The following is a 14,099-nucleotide window of genomic DNA, read 5'->3' on the forward strand; positions in this document are numbered from 1 at the left end:
TTTCAAGTGAATTCAGTAGTCCTGTACTTACAGACCACAGTCAGGCTGCCCTCCAACCGTGCAGGCTGCCCTGCACTGTTCCTCACACCACTCCCCAGGTACTTGCTGAGGCACATGTCAGATAAGAAGGCTCTGTCACACACAGAGTTGTGCTGTAAAACCCCAGAGAAGGCTGTGGACACAGCAGGATAGGCTTACAGCCATAAATTGTCTACATGTGAATGAACCCTGGGAAAACCAAAGAAAAGCAGTTTCTTCCCCTTTTTTGCGCATGTAAAAGACAGGTTGTGAATACCCTTTGGTACCCCCACAGCCTATCTGTTGCTTGCCTTGTGGCAATGCTGGTGTGGAAATACACCATGCTGCACACTGTACTGTCCACAAAGGATTCAGAAAAAACACACTTTCCAGCTGCCTACCTGTCTGGTCCTCCCCAAATGTCTGCTAAGACAGGGAGCCTGGTGAAGGGCTCTCATGATGTGCTTTCTCCTAGTACAGGTATTTATCATCTCAGGATGGAAGATACTAACCATTTTACACTTGTCAGTTCCTACTACCTCCACAACTTAGATCCAAGCATGGCCAGATACAAAAGCCCTTACATTCCCCACCCCTTCCTAACTCAAACCAGCAACTCTTGAACTCCACTGGGGATTATTCAAGTTTCCCTACATGGTTTATGTCATCTCTTCAACAGCCTTGGGTACTCATGGCAGAAAGGCACGTAGCATCTTTTTACCATTAAATGTATTAAAACTGGAAGTTCTGTCTCCTGGCCAAAGTGCAGTAATGCAGGTGTACTCTGGACTACTATCTCAAATCAATTACAACCACTAGAAAGAGTAATAGAAAACCCAGTACACAACCTGTTGAGGGGGAAAAAACCTGTCACCTGTGATAAAAAAGAGAAACAGAAATGGATTTGAAACATTCGTTTCCCTTTATTAGCTCAGTGAGGCTGATGTGTACTGCACATTAAAAAAAAAGAAAAAAAAAATCACAGGAATTTTCATACAATGACTTAAACCACAAAAGTACATGTAGAATCGGCAGGTGGAAAATAGCCCAGCTTGGGCTTAACTAGTATCTCATTTTCCCTGTTCAGCATAGTCTAACCAACAGCTTTACATGTTCACCTATACTGTACAAATCTTACAGTAGCTCCATAAGGTCAGTGTTTCACATTATTGAAAATGTCTGTCACATAGGTACAAATTTAGAATCATCACATTATATTACATGGCTATTCTAGGTCATTTATAGATCAGATCTTATACTACAGTGATTGAAGTTCTCATTACAGCCATCAAAAAGGACACATAATCATTACCTACTGTAAGCTTACATCTAAAGGGATGATAAGTTGTGGTCGCTTTGTGATTTTTTTTTTCAACTGACCCAAATATTATACCCCAGAGGCACAAACCTTTTCAGTTCCGCTTTTGGTGATGGCAGCCCAACTGCTTTTCAGAGTAGTCTAGCTCAGACATTTTTCTTAAACTTTAAGATCCCCCTGTTTGGATTAGTATTTAGATCACTTTCTGTTCTGTAGGAATTACTTTGTTACAGTTCTAGGAAAGTCCATAGTTTCTAAGTACCAGTTCTGTTACCTGTATTGTGGACATGGTACTTACCACAGCATGAAAGCAACAGTACAATCTTCATCTAAAAGACACACAGAGCTATGCTGCAATTTGCCTCCGGTGACAATGTGGTACATGTGCTAATTTGAAATGTTCTCGGGGAAGTAAAAAAGAAAAGGAGACACCAAGTTTATATTCTGATGGGTTTCCTACTACAGTGTCTATGAAGGATCCAAATAGCTTTATTCAGCAATCCTAGCTCTATTAATTTCACATGTAATTTGTAAATCCACAGAGGAAAGACATCTTCAAGATGAGAATGTTTGCCAGGCCAGTGAAAAAAAAAAAAATTGACTAAACATTATGCCTGCTTGGTGAATAATAAACAATCCCCCCGACAATCCCCACACCAATTTATTAATGTCAGCAATCAAGGGCAAAAGAGAATGTTTTAAAATTTAATCACAGAAATGTAAAGGCAAAATAGGCAATGCATCTGGTCCTTGAACACATAATATGATATACTAAATACTGATTTCTTAAAAATAATTTATTGCTTTTAATATTTTTCTTTACAACAGAAGATACTCAAAATCCAGAAAGGAAAATTGTAAACGTTTAGTTTGGCATTCACACAAAGTTAAAATACCTGCATTTTTAACCTACAGAGCAACAACAAGAATTATGCAGATTAAAGAATGTTACATTTGTACCACAGAACCTCCAGAAAAGTTCTTTTCTTTTTTTTTTTTTTTTGTTTTATTGCTATCTATCTACTGAGAAATAAGAAGCCAAAAAATCAAGCAAGCATCCAACAGGACAGACAGTGGAATCTCTCAGAACACAATATGCTGGTGATAAAATGAATGCAGCCATCGAAATCAACTGCACTGGCATGGGGGTGGAATCAGTTTTCTAAGATTTGGAGTGGGAAAGTAGATTAAATAGTTAGGTGTGCCGTACCTTTAAGAGTAGTCATGAATGCCAAACAGCAATAGAATAACAAATCTATACATTCAAGCAAATTTTAAACTTTGCTGATTCAGTGTAGAGACTCTGAGTTCAGATGAAATTCTGATGCTCAGATTAGCAGTAGTTTACTCTTGTGGTTTTTTTCTTTCCTGAAGTTTCTATTTAATTTAACAGAAGCAATGTCATCAGCAACAATGTCATGGGCACATCTGAGGCCATGCTAGTGCATAGTAAAAAAAGAAAAAAAAAAAAACAACCAAACAACCCACTGCTCCTGCAAAAGCAGAATTGCCAAACAAAGCACTTGCTTACCCCAAACTGACAACCATCATGCATCCTAGGTATAAAATTTCCACTGGCCTTTTTATTCTTTTAGTCATCTCATAATTTATAATAAATAGGATAATTGTAACTGATAAATATGTGTCTTTAGTAAACAAAGGAATGAAGGATTGGTATTTATACAGGATGTGTAACTGTAAAAAATATAGATAAATACCATCATTAAACTGCCAATGAAAAGATTACTGGCTTCAAGAACAGTGTTTAGACACAGAATTACTGTAAAAATCATACTGTACTTAGTACCTCAGCATATTTTTATCAAATTAAAATCACAAAAATTAAAACAAAATAGCATTTTAAAAAGATTTTTGACCTCTAGTTTCAAAACTACTGTTGATACATAAAATAAAAACATTTCTTAATGATTACCCATTTGAGAGGCTTTACATAAAATTATGATATCTCCTAGAAAAATTTAGATGAGAAAATTTCATTCCCCTAACAAATTCAGTGTATAAAACTGCAAAAGAAAATCAAGCAATGAGAAAAATGTGGAAAACTACTGCAGAAGTGGTTAATACCTTTTGGGCTAGGACAGTTCTTGACAAAATTCTTACATAAGCTCACCAAAGAAGGGATGAATGTGTGTAATTGATTTTTGCACTCAGATACACACGCGCACACATATACACACTCACACCCTCACTCACACGTTTTTGTATTTTTTTTTTTACAATCAAATATATATAAGCATAAGTTCAGCTTTCTACATATGTTAGTGTACAATAATTGTTTCACCTCCTATAATTACATTTGAATATTCTTGTTTAAGAAAAATTCAGCAGTTTTTGAAAAGAAGGCTGCATTTACAGTGCATAGCTGTAACAAAAAAGAACATCGTCATACAGTATGTACATAAATAAAAATAATCCATTTAACATTTGTAAATACTCAACTACTTTAGAGAATGTAGCAAATAAACTATCTGCGCACACACCCAGATAGTTATATCCAACTCTCATTAATAATGTAACACCACGTCCGCTCATTAGAATAAATCGCTGAACAAGCTGCACATTTGACCACTAACAAGGCTTTGAAAATTTTGCTGTGGAAGATCAATGTTGTAGACATTTACATGGGTGTCAGAATTAAAAGATGAAACTTCAAAATGTTAGGGAAGCTTGAGCCTTTCATTTTCTTTTCTGCAAGGACTGAAAAAAAAACCAAAAACCCAAAAAACTCACAAAGAAAACCCCAACCAAAAAAAAGAACAATCTCAAAACAAAGCTAAAACAGATTGTAGGCTTCTGGGACCTGTGGTTTTTTCTGGATTGTCATATTATCACCATGTTGTGAGAAGAAGCTTCTTTAAAAAAAAAAAAACAAAACAAAAAAGCAGTGTCTGATTCCCAGACATCAGCAGCCATAGTTCTCACATTGGGTTTTTTTCTGTTTGTTTTTGTTCTTTTTTTGTTAAAATGCAATATGTACAGGTTTTGCAGTTCATTGTTGTACGTATATCTCTGTGGAACTGCTGCCATGTCTCGTGATTTGCATTGAACTCGCAAGGAACGCCCGGCTCCCCCGCCACCGATCACCGCGAAAGCAAAGCTGACACCCATGGACATGCGTGTGCTTACTGGACAGCCGTCTTGCCCCTCCACTCGTCGAGCAGCTGTGTTCATGTAAACCATGGTTGTGAACAGAGAGTGTAAAGTAGGAGAAATTCCTAAGTACGACTTTTTAGTTGTCCATTATTGAAGGACGTAACGTCCGTGAGGTATTTGCCATCCCCTTGTTTTCTTCGGATGACATGCATGTTACCTACGCAGGCTCCGCTGTGCCTCTTTAAGTAAACTATCAAAATCCATGGAGTCATACTTGCTTTTAGTGGAAGCAGGATCAAAATCATCTGAGTTTGAATCTGAAACCCAAAGGATGCAAGTTTAGATAATAGGCAAGAACCAGTAGCGAATACTTATTTTCTCTGTACATCGCTACATTCAAGGCGCTGAAGAAACAATCCACTTACAACCACAATGTTATGGGATGATAAAAGCATAAAAATGATGACCGGAGAAGCTTTATGCATGAACAGAGATTTCTGGGAAGAAGCAGCACTTAAAAAAAGCAGTACACATCATCAGCAGTGGGGAGAACCATTAATTGCATGTACATCTAGAACAGGTTAACTCAAAACAGTTTCCCCAAGGACCTGAGCATGATACCCTACTATGTATAGGTCTCAAAGTAGTCCAAATAATCTTGACGGATGCCTTACCCAAAACTCCACTGTTGTCTTGCAATGGCTCTTTCTCAACATGTAATATTTAAGACTTAATTCTCCTGAGAAAGGTAATAGGGGGACGGTTCTGAAGAAAGCCAACAAACAGCACGCAGAGGACAGGGCTGCTTCTGCCTGCCCTGCCTTCGGGTCTTGTGCAAGTCAGTACACCTCCCTGAACCTCTGGTTTTGCTTCCACTCATTTTGGGGGGTTTGTTTGTTCAGAGGTATTCTGGGCAGGGCCTCTGCATGGTTGTACAAGCAGGTGGGCTTTCTGCATCATATGTGATAAGCCAGAGCAGCAACAGTGGTCCAGCTCTGGTGATCTGTGATCCCTGCTCCAGCTTTGCCAGTTGTTCAGACACAGACATCGCTATGTTCCCAGCACAGAGGAGGGACTGTACGTTTGTGGCCACACAGCTCTAGGACTCCAATTATTTGGAGTCAATCCTGCTTAACACTTACTCTCCCCAGTTCTTGTGTCACAGCTCCTTCATGAGAGTGCCCTTTTCTTGCCACTTCTTGTGTTGAATTAATCAGAACTCCCCATCTACCACTATAAGACACACTGTGCATTAAATGTTCATTACAAGTTCTGTTAAGACAATAGCTTCTCACAGAGGAGAGGTGTTAAACTTCTGACTACTATTTTCAAGTGTTTTCTTTCTTCTGTACTCAACCCAAGGCTGATTAATTCTCTCTGTCCTGGTACCAGCTCATGAATTTTAAAGTTCATCCTGCCATTTCCTTATGTTGCTCAATCAGATAATCTGCAAAACACAGGGAATGCAGTCTGAAGTACAGAAGCTCTAGCTGTCAGCAGGGCAAAGTGAAAATAGTCTGCCCACAGATACTTTGGGAATCCCACTCAATATGGAGAGACCTGACAGGGAATACTCCCAGTGATGAATAATGTTCAAGAGGGTTCCCTTTAGACAACTTATTTTAAACCCCTGATTTTCTGAGATACAGAGATGACCTTGGCTTCCATTGCTGAAGATAAGTCAAATCAAGGCAAGACTTAAATCTGGTTTTACTGTTTTTATCAGCCTTCATTTCGACAAATGCCTTGCTACCTTTTACATTTTCAACATCAACCCTATATCTCTTCAGCAGTCAATTGCCTTTTCTTAGCTTTACATTATCTGTTTAGTCACTGAAGTGAATTATAGCATATTCATTGTGAACAATGCGTATCATCTTTATAATTTATTTTGAAAAGACATCAATTGGTTAGAAAAAATATATCTGTATTCACTTCCTGCATTGTACAAAGCTGAGGGCAGCGCATACAAGATTTCATTAGCACTGTGTTACAGGGTTATGAGAGATTTTAATGACTGTGGTCATTTATTCATAAAAACCCCACAATATCTGATTAATACAGATTCAACAGCAAAATGTGCCTTGCTATGTTATTCAGAAAAAAGTATCTCCCGTGCCTTTAGTCTATTTATACAGGTATTAGGAAAGATTTAACATTTAATGAATACTTTACATTTTAAAAGGTAATTAATAAGAGTTGAGTTTATCGTATATTATAATATTACAGAGGCTATTTTGGTAGTCTGCATAGTCTCTTTATGCATATACTTAACATCAGTATTCCTGCTGTAAGACTTTGAACATGTCCAAAAATCCTTGCAAGGGGAAGCATCACACCCTGACCCAGAGCCTAGGACAGAACCACACGTTTTTGCCCCGGCAGGACTTGGACAGACCCAGATGCATTAGCACAGACAGTATGTACACTTGAGCCTGGAGTTGCCACAGCACACTGGGGTCTGGAGACTGGTATGTATAATGCCCCACTTCAGTGTGACCGCAAATACTATGAGATTTGCTAAGCTCTCCAAGGGCTGGAGCCTCTTATATCATTACTGGAAGTCCTTTCAAGGAGACACCTTCATATATATATATGTTTATGCACAATTTTAGAATCACTGGTTGAGATCAATGGCTTTTACCACACTAAGGGTCAGATTTGGTCACAGACCCTTCTCACTTTCAAACTTGAGTATCTACGAATTGTGTTTAAGAAGAGCCCTTGGCAAGTTCTACACATCTACTAGAGAACTCACGGCAAAGTAAGAATCATAATGAAGTTTTGCGGTAAGGCATCTCCTTTGTTCTCTGTTTATCAATCATATAAATAAATGAGGTATTGGAACCACGCAGTTACACTAATAAATAGTAAAGCATGGGACAGGTTTCTGTGGTGCTGCCGTTTCAACATAGAAATGTGTTATTGAATATTGAGCACTTATTTTTATAATGGTGGAAGTGGGCTTGAAAAGAATTTTTACAGTCTGGAATATTTGAAAGAAGCCAGCTCAGATTAGTTAACTTTTAAACTTCTTACAGAAAGTGAAAACCACTTCCTTCAACACCTTACCTCCCCACCATTTAAATAATATAAGCAGTAAACAAAAAAGTAGCAAACCCTAAATTCTCATGAGTTACAATATTCCAGTTACATGCTTTAATTCACATAGACCAAAACACCTACCTAGGTCTGCATAGTTAGACTTGCAAAATTGCTTGCGTCCACAGAAGTACAGCTCAAAGTCAGGTTCATTTGACCTGCGCAAAGTGTATCCGTTTTCAAGAGCAGCGAAGGCGTCACAAGTATAGCGGTAGGTGATGAAACCATAGCTGTCTCTGAAATTGAAAAATACAATTGTGAATAAAAGCTGAAAAGAGTTAACACACATTAGTGTAACCCCTTCCTGAAAGCAAACTTGCAGGAGACCCAGCAGTGGAAATGCCAGAAGTACTGCATCCATTTATCAGCATGATTGTCCTGTCATACAGCTAAATACTTATTTCTGGGACAGGAAATCTCAACTAGCAAGATTAATAAATAAGGATGAAAGAAAATAAATAAGGTTTTGAACTCAGCATGTCATCTGTCACAGCCTTTATATTGGTAACTCCCATACCAATAATCTTACTGCCATAATTTTTTACATATGGCAGGTCCCAAACAAGTAGTAATCTCAAAAGTTCCTACCCATCATCCCGCAAATTTACTGTGCACTCCTCAATTTCACCAAAAACTTCAAAACGGTCCCTCAGTTCTGTTCGGGTTGTGTCAGCTCTGATTTTACCCAGATAAATCACACGACGTTCTTCCTGTTGATGAAGAGCAACAGGGAAGGCATATTTTTAACAAATGTGTAATAGTGATGAACCTAGACATATATGCATGCAAATACATACACAGATGTGCAGAGGATGCATAATTATAGAAATAGTCTCATGTGGAAGACCTACTGCAACTTGCAAGTGAAATAGTTCTCTCCTGGAAAGCATCTAAGGTATTTACATGACACTACATTTGTTAGGTGGTGTGCTCCTGGAAGGGTTCACTGCTTGCTCTTACGGTTCTCTATACACTGGTAGTTGGCTCCCTTTGTATCCTATTGCACCTTTTTCCCTTTCACCCTTTCTACCACTTCCCCTCCAGGACTGCAAACCCTTCCAAACTAGGAGCTCCCTTTCTCTTGCCATCTACACAATATGGAGCAAAATCCACCTTAGTTGCAGAGTAGCATAAAGTAACACAATATTTGCATAAAAGTACCACAGACATAACAAAATGTATTAGAAACATAGCATTATAAACCCAGATGACTCAATAGAGGATTCATCCTGCAATCCTGTTCCTCCATAATCCATATCTTAAAACAGAGGGAAAACTTTCAAGGGTTGTCATGTTTTAACCTCAGCCAATAACTAAGTACTACACAGCCCCTAGCTCATTCCCCACCCTCTGGTGGGATGGGGAGGAGAAGCAGAAAAAGTAGAACTTGTGTGTTGAGATAAGGTCAGCTTAATAATTGAAACAAAGAAAAATATAATAATAGTAATAAAAAGGAGAGAGAGGGAGAAATAAAACCCAAGAGAAAAAAGTGCTGCACACTACACCTGCTCACCCCTCACTGACCAATATCCAGCCCATCCCTAAGCAGTGATCTGCCTCTCCTGGCCAACTCTCCCTGGTTTGTATACTGGGAATGATGCCATATGGTATGGAATATCCCTTTGGCCAGTTCAGGTCGGTTGTCCTGGCCGTGCTCCCTCCTTGCTTCCTGTGCACCTGCTCACTGGCAGAGCATGGGAAACTGGAAAGTACTTGATTTGGAGTAAGCACTATTTAGCAGTAATTAAAACATCAATGTGTTATCAACATTATGCTCACACTAAATCCAAAACACAGTGCTGTACCAGCTACTAAGAATAAAACTATCCCAACCAAAAACTAGGATTGGGCCCAAAAGATGACTTTTATTAAAATAAATATTTCTGAGGAGAAGGCAGGACAGTAAAATACATCTTGCAGTCACCATTGCCTGTTGGTTTATTCAGAAAAAAACACACCTAACTGAAGTCCCTGATTTTCACAGGCCAGGCTGTCATTTGCATGTTATTTCAACACTTGGAACAAAGCATCAGACTGTTTAAAACAATGGAGTCACAGTAATATCCTTTCTCCCTTAGTGAAAATGCTCAGAAGAATTAGGGAAGGACTAGGAAACCCTGTCAGAGTCACTTCATGAATTTTAGGATGAACACTTTACTGAGGGTAGAGCCATTTGGTGAGCTGAAAGAAAAGCAAAAGGCAAAAAGAGATCTTAAAAACCCTGACCTCAAAGTAATCAGGGCAAAAAAGCACCAGCTATACCTGGCTTGGGTGCTCCCTGTCTCCGATTGCCTCTGGCCGGAGGAACCTTGGCACTACTAGCCCTACTGCTCATCCCTTACACACCTGCACATCAGTCCCATAAATCGAACCACCACTACATTCTCAGCTGGTGTAAATCTGTCAGTGGAGCAATGTCAGTTTAAACCATCAGCTTTGGCACCTGAGACTTGTGCAGAATTTAGGTGCTGAATGCCGAAGGAGCTATACTGACTGCTGAGAATTCATGACTATCGTAACCTGGAGGTGCCTAAAGGCTAACGGCACCTCAACTGTGCAATGCAAAAGGCTCTAGGGACCTAAATATAGACTTGCATTCCTGCTCAGAAACATTCTAGCCTGAAGAGACAGGTAGTTTATAGTGTTACAATTCAGATACAGCACAAAATATATCTTTCTCATGAGTCCCCATAGAGGCATAAAGCACTAGTCATTCTTGGACTAGGGACAACAGGATTGAGATCAGACCAAAACACATGTAAAAACAAAAATTATCCTGATGCCTCCTCTTTACTTGTTTGAGTACTCATTTGAGATAAAGGGACCATCAGAACTCTTAGTTATGGGTGCCAAAAATCCTGGCTCCTTGCTCCCAGGAGAGCACTTGGCTCCCAGGAACTATTTAATACAAAATAAATAAACAATTCCTGCAGCAGGAAGCTAACACTAATATATCTGTCTCCCAACAGAAACTCTTTCTCACTAGCACACTCAGTCAACTATTTTCGTCGACTCTTTTTCTGGCCTCACAAATCTCAGGGGCTCAGATCCAGTTAATCTAAGCTCCTGAGAAATGGAAGTTTAAAGCTGCAGAAAACAGAGATCCAAGAATCAAACATTCCCACACAAAAGCCCTGCTCACTAAGGAATGGCACAAGAATCACCTGGGTCCTTTACAGCTGCCTGGTCAGCCCAGCAGAGTCCTTTGCTGTTCTATCAAAGTGTGCATATGCTCTCCCTAATTAATGGAATCAAGTAAGAATCTCATTTAGATGCTTGAAACTACTGCCTCTTTTGATTATGTAAGGAACCAAGGTGAGAGCCTTAGTAGTCTTCTGTAACCCTACTGGAACAGATCTTCAACTTTTAAATTTTATGCCTTTTCAAGTTCAGGGTCCAAAACCTGCCCTTGTTTTCTGTCGCATCAATGCGGTTTGGAGAAGTTAGAAAGGCTAAAGGAAGGAAGCATGCACATGGGAGGCCATACATTTAGGGCACAAGGGTGCCTTACAGACAGCTGCTGCTTTTTATCTCTGTCTCTACTGTGTCCCCATCCAGAGCCCCGACCTTCCTGACAGAGGAGTTTGGGTAGGGCTTCTGCAAACCAGGGGCTGTAGAGCGCAAGCAAGGGAAATCTGCATTTCTTCCATTTTCCCCATTCTCATTCTGCTTACTTTCACTATGGTTGGGTGCCATAAACTTCAAAAACGGGAAAATCCGCATATGCACAGTAATTACTTTTTCAGACTGTTTTACCAAATCAAGGATTTAACCGCACTGAAACACTTGATAAGAAACAATTCCATTGATACTTGCTATTGAACCTAAATGACTGACCAGATGGAGCAGAACATAACACAGCAGACTGTCTAATATACTTTAGCTGAGATAATACATCTCGACTGAAAAAACATAATGTTTCACTCACTGACATGGAGATTGTTATATTACAGCGTGATGGAAATATCTTATTGCACACTCTTCCATAAGTCTGTGTGTGCCTGTGCAAGTTTTCCTTCTTCTATCCCTCTAATAACCTTTATATCTAATATCTCTTTAAGACAACTGTAAAAAATGGAAACTGGGGGAAAAAAAACCCAACCCTGTTAAAAAAAAGCGCCATAACATTAAGGGAATAAGTTAAACCTGTAAAATTAAAGAAATTCAAATTTAAAGCTGAAGTGCACCATATGTCCTCCAGTGTGCACACAAGAGAAGAGGTGTTCAAGTATTTTTTAAGCAGAGTGCCATGATGGATTAAGATACCAGAGAACGCAGGATCCATACAGCACTGTCTTTGTCTTGGTTAACTTTGGTTTATTTAAAGCAGCTATGAAAAATGTAAATGTATTCGCAGAGATGCCTGTCTTTTATCCCCATTAATAGCAGGCGCTATAGAAGCCTAACAAGACTACAACATATCGCTAAATGTTAAAGACCTTTATTTGATAGTAAGTGAAATGCATATATGTGCATAATAAATAAACAGCACTTTTTAGAGATGATAGATGAATTGGAAACCTACAGAACTGCAAAGAAAACCCTTTGCTTACGATTTAATATGGGCAGAGGGAACCCACAGGAAACTTCAGAAGATACTATTCATATTTCCCTCCCAAAATTGCAGATGATGTATTTTGAATCACAAAATTTCAGTGTAGTTCATTGCTTTGATGAGAAAAAAAAAAAGAAAGAGTAGTCCACTCAAATCCCTCAGACCCAACATATCTGTGTTCTTTTGGTTTATCTAAAGTTCCTTTATTATTTATTATTATTGCTCTTTCTTCTTTGCAGTAAAAACACTTTATTAGGAAGATGTGGCAGAAAATCTCAGACTGAAAAGCAGTATTTCAAGGCTCAAATGAAAACACTAAAGCATACCAAAACTTGAGAAAACAGGACCAGGATATACCTTACACACCTAAGGGTTAATAAAGGGACCGCTCATCCTCCAAAACATTCGCTGATGCTAAGGATCTTTTTTGTCTTGCAAAGGCTTCCTCCAAAACTTTATTTTCTTTGTTCTTCCTTATTTTTAAGTCTTTATTTCATAAGGCCATTAGATGTATTAGTTTTCACTTGCTTTTTTGGCTTTTTCTCCCAACAGTTTGCTTTGCCTGCCTGTGGTGCTGCTAAGCAGAGCCCATGGGAACTGAAGGCAGCCACTCCAGAGGTAACACTGCATAGTGCTACTGTTCCCATTTTCACTACCACTTTTTGTCTGCACATCCGTGGTGCATACCTAATTCTCCAGGAGCCAGGTAATGCTATACGTGAAGCTGAGAGAAGAAATCCAGGAGTGTTTTAAAGCTTGGTTCTGCTATGGGCTTTTCAGAGGCTCTGCTTCTTGCTACAACAGAGGTGGCTGGATGGGTGCAAGCCCCATGCCTGTGCTGCCTTCCATGTGACTTCTCTTCCAGTTGAATGCCATGAAGACTTTTTAAAAATGCAATGAGAATGGCTGGACAGTGTTTTAAAAATATAAATGCTGTGATAGTAAACAGCCATTTAAGCTTAAGATTCTGATTTACTAATAATAGTAAGAAAAATTTTCTTCAGATTCAGTAAAGAATAAGTATGATCTTCGGGTAAGTAAGAATGGGAAAACTAAAAATCACAAAAACTGGAAGAAAAAGAGAACAAAAAGAAAGATTATCAAGTGCTGCTGTGGGGCTACCTGAGGGCTGAACAGTTCAGCCACACTCCATGGTGACCACTAGAAAAAAAAAGATGGACCAGTAAACATCAAGGTTTAGGTAATCCATTTGATACTTATTCATAAACTCATACAGCAAAATTAGAGTACCTAGGATCAAGGCCATCAAGACGAGCAAAACCAAAAAAATCCAACCTAAATATACGATGTACATTGAATCCTTCATTAGTGGAAATGCACTCCATTATAGGTTTTAGACTTCAGAGAAGGTAAGCACTCATTTATGAAACCACCTTTCTCCTGCCTTCCTGTTTTAGAGCAATTTATTTTCTTTGAAACCATGTGTTTCTTTCCGCTGCAGTGGTCTCACAGTGCATTTATCTTCTCATGTCTGTAAGCTCTCTGGGACTGGGACTCTTGATACTTGTCTCACTGAGGCTGTCAGCATTTAGAAATGAAAAGTAATAATGTTAATAGTAATTTTCTACTGGACTATAAAAGTTGATTTTGTTATACCTCTTGGCAGTAGCCTGTGCATGTATTAAATAAGCCGCATGGAAGATGTGAATCGAAGTCAGTATTGTGGCCAGAGCAGGGGAGCAGCAGAGAGCCACAACACCAAGCTACTCACCAAACACTTTAACCTCCCTGCCCTGGTGTACCATGTCAATGAGGAATCATGAACTGGTGACTCTAGAATTGGAATGTGATAACTATTCCTGATGCTTTGAAAAGTATCTGCCGCGTGGTCTAAGGAGCTGCTGGAGTAGAAGCTCTCACAACTCAGAAATTTCCTGGAGTGTATTGGAAGAAAAAAGGGTCATCAGACCACTTGGCAAATCACTGTGAACTGCCTTGGTTGGGGGTTGGATTTAAGTTTCTACAAAGCAT

The 14,099-nt window shown here is 39.1% G+C and overlaps 1 protein-coding gene across 4 annotated transcripts in view; it reads right to left on the minus strand.

The window, feature by feature from the left end:
• Positions 1–917: 917 nt before the first annotated feature.
• PPARGC1A (PPARG coactivator 1 alpha) overlaps positions 918–14,099 on the minus strand; it is a 372,463-nt gene continuing 359,281 nt past the window's right edge. For all 4 annotated transcript variants that reach the window (XM_027883347.1, XM_027883350.1, XM_027883349.1 and 1 more), the window contains 3 exons: positions 8,141–8,262; positions 7,637–7,788; positions 918–4,767 (listed from right to left, as the gene is read on the minus strand). In XM_027883347.1, coding sequence (XP_027739148.1) covers positions 4,664–4,767; positions 7,637–7,788; positions 8,141–8,262 — 378 coding nt within the window. In that variant the 3' untranslated portion in view covers positions 918–4,663. The remainder of the gene's footprint in view (positions 4,768–7,636; positions 7,789–8,140; positions 8,263–14,099) is intronic.

This window comes from Empidonax traillii, unplaced genomic scaffold (genome assembly GCF_003031625.1).
Source record: "Empidonax traillii isolate 1590-97213 ecotype Southwest subspecies unplaced genomic scaffold, ASM303162v1 scaffold125:size1524877, whole genome shotgun sequence".
NCBI lineage: Eukaryota > Metazoa > Chordata > Aves > Passeriformes > Tyrannidae > Empidonax > Empidonax traillii.